The 23,190-nt window shown below is 40.3% G+C and overlaps 1 protein-coding gene across 1 annotated transcript; it reads right to left on the minus strand.

The window, feature by feature from the left end:
• Positions 1-8,042: 8,042 nt before the first annotated feature.
• On the minus strand, positions 8,043-21,352 carry MRPL39 (mitochondrial ribosomal protein L39). Its single transcript, XM_074813852.1, has 10 exons — positions 21,264-21,352; positions 20,507-20,713; positions 20,017-20,156; positions 19,430-19,529; positions 18,078-18,145; positions 16,685-16,797; positions 14,113-14,178; positions 12,737-12,890; positions 11,794-11,841; positions 8,043-9,685 (listed from the first exon to the last, which is right to left on the minus strand). The coding sequence occupies exons 1-10, from the start codon at positions 21,313-21,315 to the stop codon at positions 9,599-9,601; spliced, it is 1,035 nt and encodes a 344-aa protein (XP_074669953.1). The 5' UTR covers positions 21,316-21,352; the 3' UTR covers positions 8,043-9,598.
• Positions 21,353-23,190: the final 1,838 nt, after the last annotated feature.

Consider the following 23,190-nt stretch of genomic DNA (forward strand, 5'->3'; position numbering starts at 1 on the left):
GCAGATATGAAGTTTGAAAACTGAATTAAAACACACACCTATCTGAGGTCACTACAGCAGACGAAGGAAGAGAAGAGCAGATGAGTGGATGAGACCTGATGACCAGAGATCAGCAGATAAGATAGGAAGAATAAATGTGTTATTCTGACCTTAGTGACTGAAGGAAGAGAGTGCTGGAAAGAGGAAGAAGGAAATCACACCAGACCTTATGAGCTTTCTCTTTTTTAACATTGCAAGGGAAATAATAGGGGATTTTATTTTATTATATTTAAGCACGAGTAGATGGTCATCATTTCCACTGATGGCGAGGCCACATTTTTAGAGCTCTGTGAGAAGACAGGCAGCAATATATGTATTTGTTCATGTAATGGAAATCTGACAGCTGTACAAAAGGCTGTTACAAAGGTTCAGCAAGAGGAAACACGTGTCATTTCTCACCACTTCCTGATAAAGCATGATTCTTTTTTTTTTTTTGCCTTTAGCACACAGAAGCAAAACAGTTTGCAGCATTGGAGATGTTATGCAGCTTTTAAACCCAAAATTAAAATGCTAGGGTGCCAGCCTAGGCAAAACTATTCCATTACATAAATTCAAGATCATGAGAGTAGAAGAGCACCAGACAAAGGCTTGTCTGTGGTTATAGCTACCAGCTTACCCACTTAAGCTTAGAAGGGCTGGTTCTGGAGTAAAGCTGCAGAGAGAAAATGCTGCCTGAAGTCTCTTGTTTCCCTCACTGCTCAACAGTAATGTTGGAAGTAGGCATGGGCAAGCACAGCACTCATTCAGCTTCTTTAGAGAAACAATTATTAGATCTATTCAAGTGATCAATTTCAAAACCACCCCTTCTCCAAGACTGAATGCAGGAGAAGGCAGACTGGAGAGGAAAGTGCCATCAACCACAAATGACTGCTGCAAACCACAGATAAAAATATTCTCTATTTCAGCAAAACCCATAGGAATCTCTGGCAAACCCTAAAAATATGTGAAAGAATTACAGTTTGGGAAGCATGGTGTAAAGAATAGCAACCTGGAATACATTTAAGAGAATGCAAATTTACAAACACGTTCTACAAATACTCTTGGGGCAACAGACTTGGAGGTGACAGAAGATTCTTGTAGCAAATCTCTTGGCCTACAGCCTTGTATGATCTTTATCCAAAGCTTAATGAAGCCAAATTTAGTGTTTCCATAAAAGAAACAGATGTTTTGCATCATAAAGATGTATGCCCACTGGGTGACAGCAAGTGAATAAGGAGCCAGGGACTTAGAGACATTAGAAGTACAATAATTGAATCAGAGAATAATTTAGATTGGAAGGGATCTCTGAAGGTCATCAAATCCAAATCTCTGCTCAAAGCAGGTTCAATCCACAATAAATTCAGATAAGACAATAGTCTTTTATTGACAGAATTTGTTTGCTTTCTTAAAAAAAAAAAAAAAAAAGAAAGAAAATTAATACCTTAACTTGCATCTCTCATCCTCCTCCCCTGACCTGCACCCCTCACCCTCCACACACATACCACATATGCACACACACAACAATTAGGAGTACTGATGTATAGGTTTAGAAACTGTTCACTTCATTGCCCACAAATGCAAATGTTACACCACAGGTCTCAGTGTCTGGCTTTAGTAGGAGTTTAGCCTGAGCACTCAACAGAGCTCTGAATCATCATTTTAAATTGAGGTTTGGAAATTTCTAAACCACTTTTTTTCTGCCTACCAAAATTTTATATTCATCTTGGAATTTTTGTTTGCCACTTACATATCACAACCATATACTTGGCTGGTTTCATTTAGAGTGGCACAAAGTGAAAGGTAATTTCCCTAAAATCTCTAAATTAGATCACAGTCTTACTATGACATTTTAACTTCCTCTTAAAACATGTGTTAGTAAGAGTAGGGAAGTTATAAAAGTACATAAGTTTCTTTAAATTTACATACAAAAAAGATCTCCAAAATCACGTCTTATATATAATGTCTCCTTTCCCATACTGTTTTTCTTGCTACTTTTTTCTTAAACAACAGTAAATGGGTTTTTTGAAAGTGGTTACTGGGAGACCAAACAGAAAGCAAACAAGATTCAACCATTTCAGAACTCTGCCCAGGAGCCGATACTTTATTTTAGAAGGATGGAGAAAGGAAAATGTATTTCAATCAAGACATACTTAGCAGAGAACTAACTGGGCATTATTTAGGCCTTTTTACACCTCCTTGGAATGACTGTCTCAACTATTGCATCTTTATTGCTGATGTAAGTAACTGAAAATTATAAAAAAATTTCAGATAATTGGATATATAATGAAGATTCTCTAACCTTTCTTCTACTGAGTGCATTTCTGCTTCATTATGCAATTTCTTTGCAGATTTTTGAAATACTTTGTAGAATTACTGATTTCTAAAACTGTGTTTTCCATGTTAGTTTTCAGGAGAAAGCTCATAACAGGCTGAAAGAAGTTAAAAAAAAAAAAAAAAAAATGAAAAATGTTCAACTTTGTTCAAAAAAATTCAGCACTTACTAATTTTATGGTCAAAGCATCAGTGACTGGTTAATATTAAGAAGCAATTAACAAACTACGTACTGTTCAACACAGACAATTATAATCATTAATCTCATTCTAGCCTACAGGAACGAGGGTGTAGGAGCCCTGTAGACCAGCAACTAAATCTGTCCAACAGGTTTTCTCTCTGCTAAGCGCTCATTTATTCCAGAATCCAAACGAATATTTGTTGCTTAATCACAAGCACCACATATTGACGAAACTATGATTATTTCTTAGCTCTGTTTCTTACATGCTGTTAAACAGTCAGCTCTCCTGATAGACATTTTGTCTTATTTAAGTAAAAATAAAACCCAAGTCATTTTTGCTTTTGTTTACATTGGGTTCTTAACATTTCGAGGAACCTGACTGATATTACAAGTCTTCATTAACTGACACCTAAAGGGTTACAAAATTAGGCAAGATCATGCTACAATCTATATTCCTTCTGCTCAATGCAAGTAAAGCAGCACAAAAAAATGCAATAAGCAGAATGATGGAAGTCCTTCAGACGTGAAGAATTGTGAAGGTACTCTGTTTCTCTTATAAAAGTAACTAAAACAATTGCAGGTTTGACTGTTTTTAAATGTACAGCAGGTAGTTCTTGTGTATTTAACTAACTACAATCCTTTTTCCTCTCATGTCTGTCCTTTCTCTGACATAATTTTTTTATATGCATTTCTTTTTTTTTTTTTTTAGGTATACCAAGGGGAAAACCCAGTGGTTTCAGTTCTTTATGTCTCATACTCCAGTCTCTGGAGTTCTTCTGTAGGCTGTATGTTGTTAATGCTAATCGTGATAGGGGTTTTTACCTCTGACTGACTCCTACATATTAGCATTAACACTGTATCATGCCTCTTACCAGAATTCACATGGAACAAACTACTGCTGTGGGAGGAGAACAGAAATTGTGAATCAGTCAGTGCTATGCTGGGAAAACCTCCATTCTACGTGTAAAAAGACTAGTTGTTCTGCATACAGGGACACTTGCTAGAATGTTTGCTACGTTTAGAGTCACTGGAAAAAGCAGGAAAAAAAGCAGCTTTGTGTATCAGTAAGTCCTTACTAGGATGTAGAACATGTAACATTGAGCGCAACACCCTGGTTTTTTGTTTTATTGTTTTTCAGCTCTTCTGGCTTTACTTCCCACAGAAGTATTTCTTCATTTTATTTAGGAAAGAAAAATGATGAATTAAACTTTTGGCATGTGCAACTGTGCATTTTATTCATTTCTATAAATTTTTATTATATGTAGGAGAAAAACTGACAGAAAATGTTTCTCTGAGATTTTATTGTCAGCTCATTAAGACAAATGTGTCAATGTGTCATTAGGAGAAAATGAAAAAATATTTATTTTACTTTAGATTACCAGTGCATTCCAAACTTTCCAAATAAGTCTCAGAAAATTGCAGAGAAATAGGGAAGTATTGTCATATTCATTTTATGGAAGGTCAAAATAGATATTGAATACTCACAGTCACAAAACTGAGTGACAGATCCAGACTTTAAAAATCTCTCTCTTATGCTCTCATTAAATCTCCTTAATGAATAGTTTAGTTATGAAACATTAATTTGATGGGGGAGCAGAAGACGAAACAAAAAACCTCAAGGTACTCACCATTAATTAAGAAATAAGGTTAATATTTGTGCTATATAAATATGTATACCCTTTTCTGTTCGCAGTGTTTTGACTGTGAACCCCCAGCATGAAGTATGATTACAGAGCACCTCAAGACCGCAGACACTTATGAATCAATGTTCTCACATATAAAACAGTCTCACATATGAACAGTCTCACTGAATGTAATTTTTCCACTCAGACAGAACAGCTACAGGGTGTATATGTTTTACAAATTAGGCTGTAAGTTCAGTGCCTCCCCTGGAGATGCATACAGCCAGGGGCCACTACCACCAAGAAGCAAAAGCCAGCTTCATCCCTTCCAAAATCAGAGCTATAGCTCCGAGGGGGATTCTCAATGTGGTGAAGCACATTTTGTTAAAAAAAAGCTTATTCCTATTCATTTTGCAGGAAAAATAGCTTTGAAAGTGGGTAGGAAACTGTGGTGAAAGAGAGGAGGAGAATCAATAGAAATTCTCATTTCTTGGAACTAGGGTGAAACAGTGACTTCCTTGCTTCACCCTACCTTTCCACTCCCCATCCTGGACTTCCCATTTCTATCCTAAGTAGACACATGCGAATAGAAGGTATATTAAGGGAGAAACTGGTCTTGCCACTCACCATTCAGATTCACAGTAATGCTTTAAAAATCAAATGTATGTTCCTTTACATTTTCTCTCTTTAAAAATGTAACTTGAGTAACCTGCAAACTTAAGAAATAGAAAGCAAATATAAATATGGTCATTAGACCATTTATGTGTATTTTTTTCTGCATAGCTGATTCCCCAGGAAAGCAGGTGTACTAGGTTGCAGATATTATATTAGCAGATATTTTAAAAATAGGTTTTATTTTTACTCTGAAAAAATGTTAATGCTGTCCATGACTGGGGTTAAATCTTGTGAAAGACCACAGCATGACAGCATTACCATTTTCAGATGGTTGGTGTTCTTCAAGAAATATCCACTGCCAACTCTTCATATCGAATGCCTCTGTGATATTGAGTTCCTGCATCTGGATTCCTTAAAAAACTAATAAAATAAATGTAGCTGCACTAGCAAGTTCACTGGCTTCAAATATAACAAGTATTGAGATAAGCAGAGTGGTATAGCATTAGATAAGTTACCAAACAGCAGTAAGAGATTACTTCTTGACAGAGGTTATAGTGGAAAGGGAAGCTCATTCTGGCTGCTGTCACAAAAGGACTTGATGTCTACTAATGACTGAGCGTTTTCATCACTTGCATGTGTTCAATTTCCCAGGGAAGAGCTTCACTTCCTTGGTAAAAAAAAAAAACCAACTCTCTCTTGAGATTTAATTCCTCCTGTTATGAAGGAAGTCAAACTACATCATAACTGACTTTCTATCTCCAAAATCCATGATAACATGAATTACAGAATATTACTCTGGAAAAAAATACCTGTTGGTCAGATAACATGTATACAAAACTGGAACTGACTCAGCTCAACCTTTCTACTGCCACCTCTTAGGATCAAGACACCATGTAGCTTGGTACAGAGATTCCTTTTTGGACAAAATCAATAAATAAAAAAGGGAAGGCTAAAGAGTCCTAAACTCAGAGCAAAAATTCTGCAATTTAGAAAAGTTTCAACTCTCTTTCAAACAAGAGGTAGAAGGAGGAACAACTTGAATGTGAGAAGCCATGGAGCTACTACTGAGATGTGCAACAAGGAAGAAGGCTTCAGCTCCTGTCTCTTCCTCTGTTACCATAGAATGGTTTGGGTTGGATGGGGCCTTAAAGCTCATCTAGCTCCAACCCTCCTGCCATAAGCAGGGACACCTTCCGCTAGACCAGGTTGTTCAAAGCCCCGTCCAACCTGGCCTTGAACTCTGCCAGGGAGGGGGCAGCCACAGCTTCTCTGGGCAACATGTTCCAGTGTCTCACCACCTTCACCATAAAAAAAAAAAAAAAGTCTTCCTTATTTATTCCTTATCAGAATCTGGCCAGTGTCTTCTGCTCATGTGTGTTAGCCTAAATCACCCTACCCTCCCCTTTCTCCATCATCTGTATTTTGCAGTACGGCGTCTTCCTAGATTCTTCCTTACCTTTAGCTGTCTCTGCATTTCTTTCATTGAACAGATACAGTAAAAACTGCCTCTTTACACTGAAGAGCAATTTAATAAAGAGGAGAAATGGCCAAGGAGGGGACTAGGTTTAATTCTGCAGTCTCTTTTGTCCACCTGCCCTCCCCTAATCCCTGTAGTTTCTGGGATCTGTAGCATTCAGTATAGAGAAATAACTCTACTTTCCACTGTCTTTTTGAAGTGACCTACAGTGGTCTCTTTTGGCTTCCAGTGGAGAAGATTGGGCCAGGCCCCATGGTAGGCAGGACAGTGCACACACATGTAGAATCACACGCAGACAGAGCTTTACCATACCCATGGCTTTAAGTTTGGTATACAGCTGTAGTTCCAGGTGTATGTCAGAGCAGAGCCCCAAATAGCCAGCCAGGCTGGTACCACCCTGCAGTTCAGCAATTCTTAAGCCAAAAAGAGAAAGGAAGCATTACTCTAGCTAGCTGCTGTAACATTCTTCTAGGTAGACAATTTCAGCATTTTATATGCCACCAATTAATGATAAAGTACAGAAACAACCCTGAGCTCAGGGACCTGATCTCCCTGTTGCTGTGGCTGCTGTGAGCACTGTTTCTGTTTGTTCTCATGCTCATCTAGGAAATCTTCAGGACTTTTTTTCTAGTAGTGTCATCACTTCATACAGATTGGGTGGGGAATACTCGAAGTACCTTATGATCCATCCCTCCCAAAAAAATCCCACAGATGTCTCCCCCTGCAAGTGTAGCTCCAAATCCCTCTCTAGCAGAAGAGGGAATTGAATCTACATCTCCTACTTCAAAAAGTGCTGTGACCACCATATTGGTGGTAAGAAAGAAGTGGACTCTACGTTCTATAACCCAGCTCTCTTAACTGCTACTGTCCTTTGTGAGAATCCTGATAACTTTTCAAAAACATCCCCCAGCCCCATCACTCCCAAAGGAAGACCTGCCTTCTGGAGCCCACGTAAGACAAGATGTGAGCTAGAACCAAGTGCTGCAGAAGTTTGAGCTTCCACCTTTTTACACAAAGACCTCCACAGACACAGGGAGGAAGTTGAATCTCATGTAAACTTCAGCTGGCAGCCCTCAACAGCATTTTGAGTAACATAGTTCTGCACTTGCAGAAGTCCCTTCCATGGGGATTCACACGTGTCCCCACAGCTCCTGTCCCAGCAGTAAGGCAGCACCTCTCCTCTTGTGGCCGCTGCTCCCACCTACCGGCGGCAGCTCTGGGGGCTCCCCAGGCCCTGTGGCAAATTCCCCTGCCCGTCCCACACCTGCTTGGCTTTGACCCAATAAAGGTCAGGAAAGGGAAATACCCTCTCCAGACTTTTCAGCCCAGCTATAAACCTTTCAGTTTCTTACACTGTAAAACACAGGTTCCCTCCCCCTCCAAAAAAAACCCAGAAAAGCTCTGAAACATGAAATTCCACCTAAGGTTAAAAAATTTCCTAAGGGGAAGCAGCATTCTCACCTGCCTCTGCAGGTGGTGGAATCCAGGAGGAATTCTCAACTGGATTCCCAAAATACAGAGCAGACATCAGGAGACTCTGTGGGTTGGTGATGTAACTGGCTTAAGATTCAAAACACACCACCTAAATCAGACCCCACTGGCATAATTTCACTATGGTCTTGCGTTAATCAGAGATGGCAGACACCTCCAAAAAAGAACACAAACAAAAACCCCAGCAAATTTTGTGTCCCTCAAGACAGGAACCAATGCCTGCTTCTTCAGTAGCATCAGAGCAACAGGTTCAAAGCCAAAGGATACCCTGGAAGGTTAGGTTTAAAAGAAACACAAATATTTGAAGTTCTGTACAAAGATCATTTATAGTCTTAAGAAAACATATAGAACGTGTGTGTGTACTCTTAAGGTAAACCTTGAATCAGGAATCTTATTTAAAACAATAAGCATCTGATACCATCATTAAGTCCTCTGCAACATTAATCACAAGGAAAAAAACAGTTTTTCAAGTACTCTGAGAAGGCATGGGCTATACTTTAAAGATGTGTTGTATTACACAGGAAACTAAATCAGAGGTCATAGACTGTCAGCATACTGACAGACTTCAAACATCACTGTATGCCAGTAACTCTGAATAGCTAAAGATTGCACCAAGCACAGAAATGCATGGGAACAAACACATTTTAACACATACCTTAAGCAGATTTCTGCAGTTTCACCAAAAACTACTTTTACCACTTGCATGTCATCTTCTGTGCTCAACACACTCAGCATTTATTTATTGTTTAGTTGGATTAAGCTAGGTAAGATTTCCTTACTTAAATGTACTTTACTGAACTGCTACCCTGCTCTTACAAAACCATAGTAGCAATTATTAGAAAGCAAGTGACACAGTTAATGGTAAAGACAGTAACTGGGATAAAATTCAAAGAAAATATTTGTACTTCAAATAGTAATAAAAATCTCTTCTGGCATAACGAGAACAGCTCCAATGAGCTAGGGATGAAAATACAAACGTCAGAAAACATCATCTAACAAAAACCCTTTGTGAAATTTAATCGAATTCACCATATTTAAGTATCAAAGCATGAAAATGCTTAATAATTCTTATTACACTGGGGATGAAAGTAATAGACTACACTCCTGGTACTATTCTGGAAAACAATCTTTAACTGCACTTGTACAGCAGAAGATACTTAAACTCAAAGAACTTCTCCGCTTTTACATTCTGCTACTTTTGTATTAGTAAAGCAATGGCAATTACACAGTTGTCTACTGAATGCAGTCTTTTGAACCAGAAACACACAGAGTATATAGTTTCAATTCTGACGGGAAATCAAAATTGGTAAAATAATATTTGGTAACTTTTTAAGGGCTTCTGAAAGGGCATCTTTTTCCTTTTTTCATTTTTTAAGATTCTATTTGTCTCAACTTTCTATTGCAGCAGGCAAAGCACTCAGTGGAATTTCATCAGGAAGTTCCAGCAAGAAACACACACATCAGGTCATAAATTAGAAGCACTTCCTTCACAGAAGACCTAACAAGGGGTCTTGAAATTATATCACAATAAAGAGGATGGCCTTTTCAGCTGCCAGTTCAACTACAGTCTGTAGGCCACGCTGCATTAATCACAGAGGACAACACAGGGACACATACAATTGCTGTCAAGATAAGGACAAGGGTAACTTGCAAGATGAATTAGCGCAAATAAAACAAAAAAAAGGGGAGAAAGTAATGTTTTAAGTGAAATTTTTAAAGTGGACTGAAATGGCTGATAATGGCTTGATATCTATCTGTGATTTAGGTCCACAGAATTCAAATTAATTACCAAAGACATTTCTATATGAAGCAAGTAAGTCATGTAAAAATACACATTTTATTATGTACATTTAGTGGTTAAAGTTAATTTGATACAGTTTTTCCTTCTTCTGTTCCATCTTTTGCCTCATGACATTCTGCTGCTGCTTCCAAATATTTTTCTTCAGTGACCTGCAGAAATGTATCAATTTTGTTATATTTTTTAAAATTATTTCATTCTCCTTTACCCTGGAAATCCTCCCCTCATACTGTCACTGCAACAAGAAAGGATAGCCTACAAAGGCAATTATTGTCTCCAAAATGAAACAACCTGAATGACAAGCATCTTCAAACTGATTTCAGAGAAAGTGTCATGGGCTCTGAGCACATCCTTGGCTAACAAGTTTCAGTAGACATACAGCACATTTTCTCTCTCTTGCCACACAAATAGTAAAGTCTTTGATCTGAAGGCTCCAAAACATCTGCTGTTTAATTCTTATGAAGATTTCCTACGTTAAAGCATGCCTTGATAGTGAGTCTCTGGTTATATACAGCTTATGTTATTTTATAGTTCCATTTATCATAAAAACTTGCCTTTTGCATTTATTCAGTCATTGTAAAGCCTGTCTTGGATAAATAAGTACATTTCAACTTTGAAACACTGGTTGTTGAACAGAAAAATGTTTGCAAGAAACTTATTTTCCATGTAGGTTTTAAACAGGCAAAAAAATACTCAAACTAGTGCATTTATGCAGTTTAGTGACATAGCATTTGCTTTCACCTCCAGTAACTTTCACCTAGGTTCGCTCAGTGGTATTAGATTTTATCACTGCATTTACTTATAGAAATATGTTTGCATGTGTTCTCTCAAACCTGTGGCAGAAAACTTATTACCTAAAATCTAGGTAAGTGTAAAAACATTATTCCAATTTTACTTTTCTTATTTCATGTTCATGATTAAAACAGGAAAAAATAATTTTAAATTTTACATACATGTGATACCAATATTAATTCTGGAGATTAATTTGAAAAATACTAATTGTGGTGGTGCAATTCTTACCCCCCCCCCACCCCTCTTTGTTGGGCTGCTTGGTGTTAGGTGCGATTCCACCCACAACCCCCCAGCTATACACCAGTCTGTGGAGATAAGGACTGACAATGTTAACGAGCCTGGCTCCTGCCCCTCCCGATTGCTCGGAAATGGTTAAAATGGCCCATCAACTCCTAAGGGCCTGGCACACCTGTGCCTGGGATGTGGTCAAATGGGAACAATAACAGAGTTGCACATTCATCAAATTCTTTTGTAACTGCTGGAAGACACCAGAAGGTATTTGACAAAAGTCAATTATCTTGGACCCTATAAATGGCAACCACCAGGGAGACCCTTTGAGCTCTCCTGGATCGAAGAGGGCCTGTGACCAGCATCTCCCCTGAACTGGGACGCCTCTCAGGTACCAAACCCTTAAGGTGTCTTCTGCTCCAGACGGAAGGCCAGGGCGAAGTCCCCTGCTCGAGTCTCAGTTATCGCCCGTTGAGGAATGCCAAGGCATTGGGAGTATTTGCTCTAAACTCGAGAGGGAAATTTTCTTTGAGCTAGCTTCTCTTTACTCTGTGTGTGTGTGGGTACGTACCCTTGTTTCTGTGTGTGTATGTCCGTTCTGTGTTCATTCTACTGAATCCAAACACCTTTGTTTCTGTATGTTTGTCCATTTTGTTATGTGCATGCATGTGTATGTATATATATAGGTACCGTTAAGTAAGTTAGTGTGAATCTTGTCATTTTAGAATCTGAATAAGTCGCTTTTCTTTCTTTTAGTATTTCTGAATTATTTTATAATCATAAATTGCTGTTAGTTATTAATAAACCTAGATTTCTTACTAAATATTACCGTGTCAATACTTTCATCTGCGACACTAATATAGTTTAAAGTTAACAACACCTTAGAGAGATTATTACAAAAAGCATGTGGGATTCTCAGAAGCAGACAGCTTCAGAGCCACAAATGGAAAGTCTGATATAATCTGCTCCAGGGTTGGTTTTTTTTTTTAATAGTACAAATTATATCAGTTGAATAGTATTTTTTTAAAACAGTACAGTGCATTTTAATAACCAGAAACTTCAGTACTAGCACACCCTCTGCTACACAGCTGTTAGATTTCCTGTGCCTCCAATTTTTCACCTGTGAACATTTCCATTCCTAAAGATAAGTTCCTGAATATATTACCTATATCATTCAAATTCTACTCTATCACAGCATATCTTTATATTTGGTAAGATGTACTTCACCACTGAAACTTACCAGCCTCTTTGATCTTTCCAGCAGTTTGTCCCACACGATGTGGTAAGCCTGCATTAAATGTCATTAAATTATGTTAGTGGAGGGTGGTGGTGGGGGAAATCTTATCATAGAATAGATTCTGATAAATGTATAGAAATGCTGGCACAAAACCATAGCAATCCCTAATTTAGATGTTACATCTTATAATTTCAGTGTCCAATTTGCCCACATGGGGGACTTGAATAAATGTCTGCTGATCACACACATTCATTGTGTGGAATCATTGAGGGGGTAATGGGCAAAAACGGGAATTAAAATCTTATGAGGAGGAAGGGAACACAGAGATGAAGTGAGGAACCCAGTGCCCACTTGTCTCTTGAAAACTTCCCCAACTGAGAGAATAGCACATGTGCTAGACCACAGGTCAAAATCATGTAAGTCAACAGGAATGGGAAGAAAGACTCCTGCCTCTACCTACAGTGGTGCGTGTTTAATAACAAAAAAAGTCCTAGCACTAATGAGTCTTAAGTTTTACTTTAGTGTCCTAAAAGACTTTAAAATGGTATCCTTTATCTTGAGAATAAATTCAAAGTTCTGCTCTTTCCTGAATCTGAATAAACACTGTCAGCAGCCTCTATTTCAGAAGATTAGCATGCACAACTAAGGCAAGGCGAATGAAATATCCATGCAGAAACTGAACAACTGAAACAACACTTTCAGTACTGGAAAATAACATCAAGCGCCCTCTGATGCAAACTTTTCTAGATGACTTCACATCCACAATAGTTCCAGGAAAACTAACCCCAAATAGCCAACATAGTTATCACCATGGGCCTTCCCCTTCTGCTACTGTTCCCACCTCTGAATTTCATTTGGCTACCAGCACAGCATATAATAAAGATCAGAAAGTAAGACAAATGCCCTAAGTTAAAGAAGGAAAACATGTACATGATGGATTAGTTACCTTCAGATGCACTGGCAGGGACACACCCTGGAACCTCCTTATCAATTCAGATTGGTTAGTCTGAAGATTATGGGCTGCCGTTATCTCATACTGGAAACAGAAACTTGTTCTTGGAATATGAGGGCCTTCACTAACATCTACAAAGTCACCAAACCTGACGGGAGAAAAAAAAACCCCTATGTCAAATGTATTTGGAGAGAAGTGCAAGCCTTTTTTTTTTATTTTTGATTAGCAAATTCCTATCCACAGAACAGATGAAAGAAAATCCACACAAATCCCAAACCAAATCTAAACAAATCCCCAGTTCAGCATTTCTAGGTGTCCTGAAGCAAAAGTACAAGTCACAAAGTTTCCTAAAATTAACTTATGAAATTTAAACCGCAAGTCTAGACAGAGGATCCTAGGTTTAACAAATCTTTGAAGCCATCTTGGCTTTAAAAGTGGGATAACTCTGTCGTTCACCAGAAGAAGATTTGTCTCCAACAGCACGTATTTTCCACAGTACAGTGTTTAAAACCTGCACAGGTATTTCCCTTTCAGGTCTGGGAAAACTGCAAATCAATTAAGAAAAGTGCGAGACAGAAAAAAAAGTACAGCAAAAGAATACTCGGAACAAATGTCTCCCAGAAATCAATAGGTAAGCCTGTTTTCCCTCTTACTGAGCAAACTGGAGAGTGTGAGGAAGGAGAGAACAGACACAGCATTGTTTTAAAATTCCAAGAACCATCACTTGCAAAGCCATCTGTTCCTTTAGAGAGATGCGGACTCCAAAATCAAATGCAGCAAAATTTAGACATCTAGAAAACTGAATATCCTACACCAGCCTAAGCTAGTCTCAAATTCTTCTCTATGGCTGAGATACAACACAAGCTTCCTGCTTCCAGACTAAGAACTTTTATATCTTAACACTCTATCCCAGGAGCCATTCTCATCTCCACCACTACAAGGCAGCAGCTTGCCAGTTAGGAAGATCTTGACAACTTTGGAAAAAAAATCCACTATACAATGCTAACTCCTGTTTGCAGACAAGTATTTGGTTTGTATTTTGTTTAACCTGTCAAACTCCAGAGAATTATTTAGATTTTATGTAAAAGCATTTAAAGCAGTAAGACTTCTCTGGCACTTACCACCTTTAACATAACAAGAAATAAAAATGTAGTGAGATCCACCAAGTGCTAAGTATCACAAAACAATGGTTGTATTTAAAAAAAAAAAAAACAAAAACAACATCTTAAGAAAGACTACAGACAGCAATGAATACAAGTGATTTTTAAATTGAAAACTATCACAGGTTACTCCACACCTGTGGAAAGTACTTGCAATATAATCAAATCTTTCAGTGAATCATTACAAAATGAGAGTTCAGATTTGCTCACCTATGTAACGTTACAATTCCTTCTGCATTCTGAGAAGCTTTTCGTTCTATCATCTCCATTTTGTATCTGAACAAGACAAAAAAAGAAGATTAAAAAAATCCTCACCTTTAACACCTAGTTCTTATAAGAATACTTAAGAGATAGATTTAAGGAGCATTCTTAAAAATCATGCTCATATTTATGTGAGCTTTGAAACAGGTTTGAATTCTTAATTTTATATGACATGTTTCATAAAGCTTGTCATGCAGACCTGTTAGTCTAACCTCAGTTCCCAGAAAAATTATGGAGAAGATTATACTGAATACTACAGAAAGGCACTCAAAAAACAATGCAATCATTGGGCACAGTCAACACGTGTTCACAAAGGGAAAGACCTGCTTAACTAATTCCATATTCTTCTATAAGGTCACCCGCCTAGTTGATGAAGGGAAGGAGGTGAATGTAGTTTTTCTGGACTTTAGTAAGGCTTTTGATACTGTGCCTCATGGCATCCTTCTGGACAAGTTGTCCAGCTGTGGGGTAAGTAGGTTCATGGTGCACTGGGTGAAGAACTGGCAGAAGGGCAGAGCAAAAAGGGTTGTAGTGAATGGGGCTACATCTGGCTGGCAGCCAGTCACCAGTGGTGCTCCTCAGGGCCCCATTCTAAGGCCAGTTCTGTTCAATACATTTATCAACGATCTGGATGCAGGAGTTGAATGTACCATTAGCAAGTTTGCTGATGATATCAAACTGGGAAGTGTTGTTGACTTGTAGGACAAGAAGCCTTGCAGAGGGACCTAGATAGATTGGAGCACTGAACAATCATCAATGGCATGAAATTTAACAAGTTCAAATGCCAATTCTACACCTGCGAGGGATTAACGCTGGGCACAAGTATAAACTGGGAGAGGAGTGGCTGGAGAGCAGCCCTGCAGAAAGGGATCTGGGAGAGCTGGTCGACAGCAGGGCTCAGTATGAGTCAGTAGTGTGTGCCCTGACAGCTCAGAGGGCAAAACACATCCTGGGGTGCATCAAACACTGCAAAACCAACCCGTCAGGAGAGATTATTATCCCACTGTATTCAGCACTGGTGCAGCCTCACTTTGAGTCCTCTGTGCAGTTCTGGGCGCCACAATTTAAGACGGATGTGAAGGTTCTTGAATGCATCCAGCGGAGGGCAACAAAGCTGGTGAAAGGGCTGGAAGCCATGTCCTGTGAGGAGTGGCTGAGGACTTTGGGCTTGTCTAGTTTCGAGAAAAGGAGGCTGAGGGGTGACCTCATTGCTCTCTACAGCTTCCTGAGGAAGGGAAGGGGAGAGGGAGGTGCTGAGCTCTTCTCCCTGGGATCCAGGGATAGGATGTGTGGGAATGGTTCAAAGCTGCACCAGGGGAGGTTCAGACTGACATTAGGAAACATTCCTTTACCAAGAGGGTGCTCAAACACTGGAACAGGCTTCCTGGAGAGGTGGTCGATGCCCCAAGCCTGTCAGTGTTTAAGACACATTTGGACAATGCCCTTAATAACACACCTTAACTTTTGGTCAGCCCTGTTGGATTAGATGATCATTGTAGGTCCCTTGCTACTATAATATTCTATTCTAGTCTATTCTATTCTACGTATATGTTATAGGAGGGCCATGCTCTCTCAGCGGAAAAATAAAATGAACCTACTACTTCAAATAAAAATAAGAGTTTTTCAAGTCACAGGTAAGACTAGAAGACGCTATCAGATCACCTAAACTGATTTTATGCAATCTGTGGTCCTCAACAGCTGGCCATCTGCAAGACAGCCAAGTGTTCTCTGCTCTTTCTACAGACACACAGACTAAAGCTATTATCAAAAGTCAGCTCCCACCTGCTGTCAATGCTTGCCAGCCAACATAGCAAAGAGATGTTAGTCTGTACGTCACATTAATATCATCATCATTAAGCTAAAAAACTAATTATTTTTGCAACTTCAGTTTTAACATAATTTCATTTTGGTTCACAAAATGATAAATTATTTATTATTTGCCCCCAACCTCTCTCCAACTGCTAAAAAGCTGTGGACCAGAGAATTTTTTTCCCCTAAAACATTGCTTAAGTGTTTTTTCAGTGAAGAAGGCTAGAGTGTTCTGAACAAGCTTTCTTTCATAGCACAGGCCACAGTATTTTATCCATTTTTGCTCTGCAGAGCTAAAAAGCTGTATTTCATCAAAACTTCATTTGAAGATACCAAGATATGAAAAATCTACATTCCTCTGAACATGAAAGCTTTTCAGCAAAGGCTGAGAGTAACTAGCACTCCAAGTCTAACCACCAGAGCTTCAATTTAAAAGCAGTGAAATCTTAAAGCTCACTATTAAACTAAGAAGTCCACAGCCTTTCCATTTGCCACAAAACTACATCCCGTAAAGTGTTGGCCTCTGGAGAGAACATTAAAAATAATATAAGGTTGTGTGACAAAGAGAATGGAGGCAGGCTCATTCGAAGTAGCGGGAGAACTACCTTCTTACCTCATCTGTCACATCTTATTTTAGATTTACAAAACCAAACAGAGATCTAAATAAATTCCTGATTGCCTTTCTAAAAGAAAGGCAAATTTCGGCACTTACCTGTTATGCTGAAACATTTCATGTGCTACTTTTGCTTCAACATGCAGTGTTTCAAATGGCAAGTCTTTATGAATTAGCTTTGTGGCATCCCTCGTAAGAGAACGGAAGTTGTCCTAAAAAACAGTCGATACATACAAAAGTGTCACCACTGTTTCACAGCTGTAGTGAATAGACAAAGCATAGGAAACACTACATATTAGCCAAAACAACAAGGATCATCTACTATAAACCCAAAATATAAGAATATTGCTGCAGGAACGTAACTCTTACTATGTATCAGCAAGAGATTGCTACAGATCATCACTGTTTAAATGGACTGATTCACTGCCCAGTCAAATCAACAGGCATGTTTCCACCAGAAACAACATGTTAATTGGAGTTAAACTTCTCAGGTTTTCCCTACATGATATATACACAGTCTTGCTACTGTGTATTTTTTTTCCCAGAATCGTGACTCCACTTATACATGACCTCTATTGTGATGGAATCAAAGGGAAAAAAAGTACTGATTAATAAATAGAAATTGATCACCTTGGTCCAGAAATCAAAGCTCTGCATACTCAGACTTGTTGATAAATAAGAAATTTTTATTATGAGAAATTACATTTATAATGTCACATAGAAAATATTTCCTACTAAGTTATTTCAACCACAAGATCATATCGAAGAAAAAACCTGCATTGTACCAATACTGCTTTGTTAGCCATACACACCTCTGCTGGTATTTGGGCATGAGAACAAGAATAGGCACCAGATGATTAAAACAATTGTAATCAGACCAGCTACCAAATGAGGTTTTACGTTATTAGATTTACTGAAGAGAACGAAATACAAGCAAGCTATTAAGGAGAGCTTCAGCTGAACATGCTCATAGTTCTTTTGCAACAATAAACTGATTATGCTGTAAACCACTAAGTGAAAATCTGCATATTACACACATTTTTATTTTCAGAGGGCTCTACTCACACAAAAACTGTGGTTTCATCCACATTACCAGGCAAGAGCAGGTGAGTAGGAGCAGATCTGTATAGTAACAAAGATGGTACCAAGGTCCCAACAGCCACATCAACGCTCTTTAATTGTATTTCAGACTAGAACTTACTCTAGTCCCACAGACCTAAAACCTGTAAGCATCTGGAGGACAGCTCAAGGTTTAGTTGCATCTGAAAGGAACACAGTCTGTGTGCTCTGAGAGCACTCTGCAGTGACAGCCAGTATGTGGTAAATACAGAGATTAGTTTCCAAAGACTACTCCTAACCTAAAAAACCACTAGTGTAGATATACCCAACAAAAAGAAAAAAAACTCACTGACCCCTCTCCCTCATTAAAAAAGAACCACTGGACAAGGATACAAGCTCTACAACTTTCCAGGCAAGAAGTTATTGTGCTTACGTTTGTTGGTGTCCAGTCATTCAGTCTATTGTCCAAAATTACATCATAACAAAAAGCTCCAGAGATCACTGCAATTCCAATTGCAAAGAGAAGAATATTCACGTTTGTAACAAAATATGTATTTCATTGTCATAATATATTCTTGTATCAAAATGAATGAGAAAAACAAATGATCTCAAGAAATCCATAAAATATAAGTTTTCAGCTGTGATTATACAAATGGAAGATCAAACCTGTATCATTTTCATTTAATTTCAATGAATAAGTAATTTGAAATGAGTTTTAATGTAATGTCAGTATAATACAACCCCATTAAAGAGAAAAAAAAAATTAGTGCTTCCAAACACTGCATCTAACATTGAAAGAAAAACACTTTGAAAACATTTCACATTTTCCCTGTGTATGCATTGTACACTAAAAGTAAACTTGCACTATTAAGCTAAAGAGGAATTTATTGCTTAGAGAAATCAGACAATCTTAGAGCTGAACTAAAATGTTTATCCGTGACACAAGCATGGCACAAATTTATTATAAAGACAACACAAATTTCTGTGATAGTCATCAGAACACTCTTTGTGTATATTTATTCAATTATTGCCATCTTAGAAAACAAGCTTATGAACTCAGTAAGCTCACACTATTTCTATACATACAGTATAAAGATACAGCTCAGTATTTGCAAGAATACTCCAAATCCTGGTGGAACTGAAATATCCACTCTACACATACCAATCAAGACAAATGCTGGAATTGCTAAAAAGTGAATCAAGCGTAGGAGGACTCCACATAACCGGCAATCAACCTTCTTGTATATCAAATGCATAATCACGCAGGCTTTGTTATTTAAATAAGCTCCCCTCACATATTTTCTCACTTTTGGAAATCTTAGATCAGGTCACAGATGAGCAAAAGTTGTTACTAACCCTGTTTGTACTTCAATAATCTTCCACCTTAATGTATACATCATAACTTTTAGTAACTCAAGTGCTCACAAGGTTATGTAGTTACTAGAGCAAATTTCACAGAAACACATCACATCTTCTAAATACCTTACTCATGTAACTTCACAATAAAAAGCTTATGTCCATAAGTTACTAACTTAACCCGTGAAATCCTAAGTGGTCTGAAAAGCAGTTATCACACAGACCAATCTTCTGTACTTTGATAACAAAATTGCTTTCAGTGCAATTACTATAAATTAAAGGCAACAACAACAGCACATAAAACACATATCAATGCTAAGTACCTTCACTTACTGAAAAAGGAGCCTCTGCTTTTTTTGGTAACACTATTAGACACTCACTTAAGAAGCAGGAAAAGACAAGACAACCAATATAAAACACTTATATCACCTGGCACTTCTGGAGATTTAATCAGATTCACTGAGTACTCATCTTTGAATGCCCGCTTTAACACACATGCCATGATCATGGCACAGGAACGCCAATAGGCCTGTAAAGAGAATTTCAGAACACAGATGTATCACCTAGAAGCGAACAACCCATACCAGATGATTATCAGCTATTTATTCCAAAAGAATACCAACATCCAACTGAGTAATACAAACCTAGCTGTCAACCCAATCATTACTTTCTTTAGTATTTAATCTTCTATTTGGAGATGATTCTCCATATAAAATCAATTAAAAAAAAAAAATCAAAACTGCACTTGAAATGCAAGCCAGATGTTTCCCTAGAGATATTTAAATCTGAAATCATAGATTAATACAACAATATCAGTTGAAAGGGACGCCCACACATCACCTAGCCCACATGCTGATCCAGCTAATGATAATCATGATGCGTCAACCACCTATTAAAAATATCTGAACTTCCACGACCACAAAGTTCAAGAAAGATGGACACAGAACTGCAAGGGGCAAACAGAATCAAGTGGTCATAATCAGGGTCACCTACAATGGGACAAGATACAGATTTACCTTGTTTACTTCCTCTGGATCTTCATCTTTGAAAGTAAGGAACTGAATTTCACATGATTTGGTCAAGGGTTTGTACATATCCCAGACTTCACCATCCACAAGAGCTAGAACAGATTTCTTGCAATGCCACTCACTTAAGTCTAAAGAAAGTAAAACAAGTAGTACACAGTTATTAGCCATATTTCTCAGAGTCAGCAGTTTAGACCCCTACATTTGTAACAACAAACTGCAAGTTTCATTTTTGTAAATGACTTGGAAGGACGAGCTGTTTACAGAGACTCCAACAATTAGCTCAGTTTCTGCTGATGTATTTTAGTACAAATGTATTTTAAACTTACCAAACACAAATATTCTGAATGCATGCCTGTGGCATTGGTCATTAAAATGTCAATAACACTAACTTTTCAAATTGAGATAATAAGTACTTCAACTGGCAGCACGATTTTCAACATCAGTAGCGCAACGTTAGTTTAAGAGTCCATTCACTTACGCATGGCACAATTGTACGGAGTAGACAAGGCTTTGTTCATTACAAACACGGTGCCGGGGTGCGATTTCCCAGTGTATTTTACTTCAATTTTCTCAATTCGTGGATAAAGAGACAACTGCCTCTCTTTCTCTTTGTTGAAGAGTTCATTACGCATCAGAATCACTTCATCTGATGTCAGTCGAGAAACTGTTGGTGTGGACATGAACCCTGGTAAAAGGAAAGATCTAAAATAAGCAATAAGGAGTTTTTAAAGCCTCTTTATAAGAGGTTCGTTTCTAAAGAAAAGGAGACATGCCACCGCACTGCTAATCCCTGTGCCCGTCTCAATACGCATCAGGTGAGCGCTTCAGCAGCTCCTACAGCCCGTCCGCTCTCGGTCCCCGCAGCGCCTGCAGGAAGTCACAGCCGAGCACTCCGAGCCAACGGAGGCTTAAGGAGGTGCTCTGGCTGCAGAAGCCCTTCCCTCAGACAGGCCAACCGCCCCCGACACACCGCAGACCTCCCCGGCCCGCCTCGGCCCTGCGCGGGGAAAGGGGTCGGCAGCGCCTCCCGCCCACGGCAGCCGCGCCCGCAGCGGCCTCCTCAGCCCGGCGGGCCGGGCACCCGAGCCGGGCCGAGCCGAGCCGCCCCGCCCCGCACGGCACGGCCAGGCCCGGCCGCCCCAGGCCGGGCCTCTCAAAGCCCCGGCGCAGGACGAGCCCGAAGCCGGCCCGGCGCACACCCAGCGCCTCGCCGCGCCCGGCCCGCCGCCACTCACGGCGCCGCTCCCGCCCGCCCCGCAGGCAACGGGCAGCCCAGCGCGCCGCCATGCTCCGGCCGCGTCCCGCCGCCCCGCTCCGGCCCCGTCCCTCCTTCCCCTGGCTCCGCCGGAAACAGCGGCGGTGGCAGCGCGGTTCCGCCCCGCGCTCGGCCCGCGGCCGCCGGGCGGCGCCGGGGGATCAGGACCGGGGCTCGAGGCGCGGGGCGGGGGTCGGTCCCTCCTCCCATCCCGCAGCCGCCCGCGCTCTCTCCAGAGGCCCCGGGAGGTCTGTATTAGTTCCAGAACGCTGAGGGCGTGGGGCGTGGCCCCCTCCCTCCCTTTGCCTCTGCAGTGCTACCCTGGGCAGTAATGTCATCCTCGAAACCAGCATCTTTTGGATGGCCCTAAGGTATATGTTCAGCCTCCCGGTAGTGAGGATCACAAATATGCCGTACGGGGGCTACAACATTCACATTAACGGCCCGGTGGCTGTTGGAAAAGGGTCTTTGGTGCTCAGCTCCCTGCTGTAGCAGAGCCGTGGCTGGGCCGCACCACACACAGGCTGCCAAGTTTCCCTGTAACTCCAGCTCCCCACCACCAGCTCCCCTTCGCCGTCACTGACCCCCTGTATTGGGTTTGCATGGCAAGGTTTTGGTAGTGGGGGAGCTGCAGGGGTGGCTTCTGTGAGGAGATGCCAGAAGCTTCCCCCATGTCCGACAGAGCCAGTGCCAGCCAGCTCCAAGATGGACCCACCGCTGGCCAAGGCCACATCAGTGACGGTGGTAGAACCTCTGTGATAACATACTCAAGAAGGGGGAAAAGAAAATTGTGCTACAGCCAGAGACAGGAGTGAGAATATGTGAGAGAAACAGCTCCACAGACACCAAGGTCAGTGAAGAAGGAGGGGAGGAGGTGCTCCAGGTGCCAGAGCAGAGATTCCCCTGCAGCCCATGGTGCAGCCCATGGTGAGGCAGCTGTGCCCTGCACCCATGGAGGTCCACGGTGGAGCAGATACCCCCCTGCAGCCTGTGGGGGACCCCATGTCAGAGCAGGTGGATGCGTCTGAAAGAGGCTGTGACCCCGTGGGAAGCCCACGCTGGAGCAGGCTCCTGGCAGGACCTGTGGACCTGTGGAGAGAGAGGAGCCCACACTGGAGCAGGTTTTCTGGCAGGACTTGATACAAGGAAATGATCACCTACTTTGCAACTTATTTACTTATAGCAACTTATAATGATTTCTGAATATTGCTTAATAATCCTGCTTGTCCTGACTGTTCTGTGGAAGCTTACCAAGGACTATTGTGTTCATCAAAACAAAGCAGTTTTCTGTGTACCAAGAATTACTATGTTCGGCAAAAATAAGAGACATGTCCTTGGAAAGCAGATGTGTTCTAGCAAGTTTATGGATAGATAGCCATATATGGGCACTAGAAATTAATAGACTGGTGCTTTTAGATAAGATAGAGGTGCTAAACCAGTGGGAACCACTCTTTATTCAAGAAATTGGCTAAGAGAATCTGCGCATGCTCCAAGGAAAAGTACAAGGTGAGAAAGACTGTGAGCCTTCCTCCAAAAGACCCCCGAAGACGCCCACCCGGAGGCAATGCACAGGTGCAAAGATAACATAAACTGCTGACACCAGCCTTTTGAACTAACCCAGCCTTACTCATGCATATGGATATTTGTATTATGTAATCCAATGAATATGTATAACCACATTCTATAAGTTTTTGGTAAAATGTGCTGTGGGGGTGCAAGCTTTGTGGAGAAATCCCCTTGCACCCCAGCGCTGGAGTAAACATACCTGCTTTATAACTCTCTCTGAGTTGTAGAGTCTGTTTTCCGCAAGTGTCCTGGTTTAACCAGGATAGGGTTAAGTTTCCCCAGCAGTGGGGGGGAGCTCTAGCCGGGTTATTCAGATACCATGCGGACATCACATCCTGGCA

Source organism: Strix aluco, chromosome 2 (assembly GCF_031877795.1).
Source record: "Strix aluco isolate bStrAlu1 chromosome 2, bStrAlu1.hap1, whole genome shotgun sequence".
Classification (NCBI taxonomy): domain Eukaryota; kingdom Metazoa; phylum Chordata; class Aves; order Strigiformes; family Strigidae; genus Strix; species Strix aluco.

What these genes read in the sequence shown, in the direction of transcription:
- MRPL39 (XM_074813852.1), bottom strand. Translation starts at nt 21,315, where the DNA reads ATGGCGGCGCGCTGGGCTGCCCGTTGCCTGCGGGGCGGGCGGGAGCGG. An exon ending in TCCGTACAATTGTGCCATGC is followed by an intron (nt 20,157 to 20,506) that starts GTAAGTGAATGG and finishes TACTTTCTTTAG; the next exon opens with ACTTAAGTGAGTGGCATTGC. An exon ending in TAAATCTCCAGAAGTGCCAG is followed by an intron (nt 18,146 to 19,429) that starts GTGATATAAGTG and finishes TTGGAATTGCAG; the next exon opens with TGATCTCTGGAGCTTTTTGT.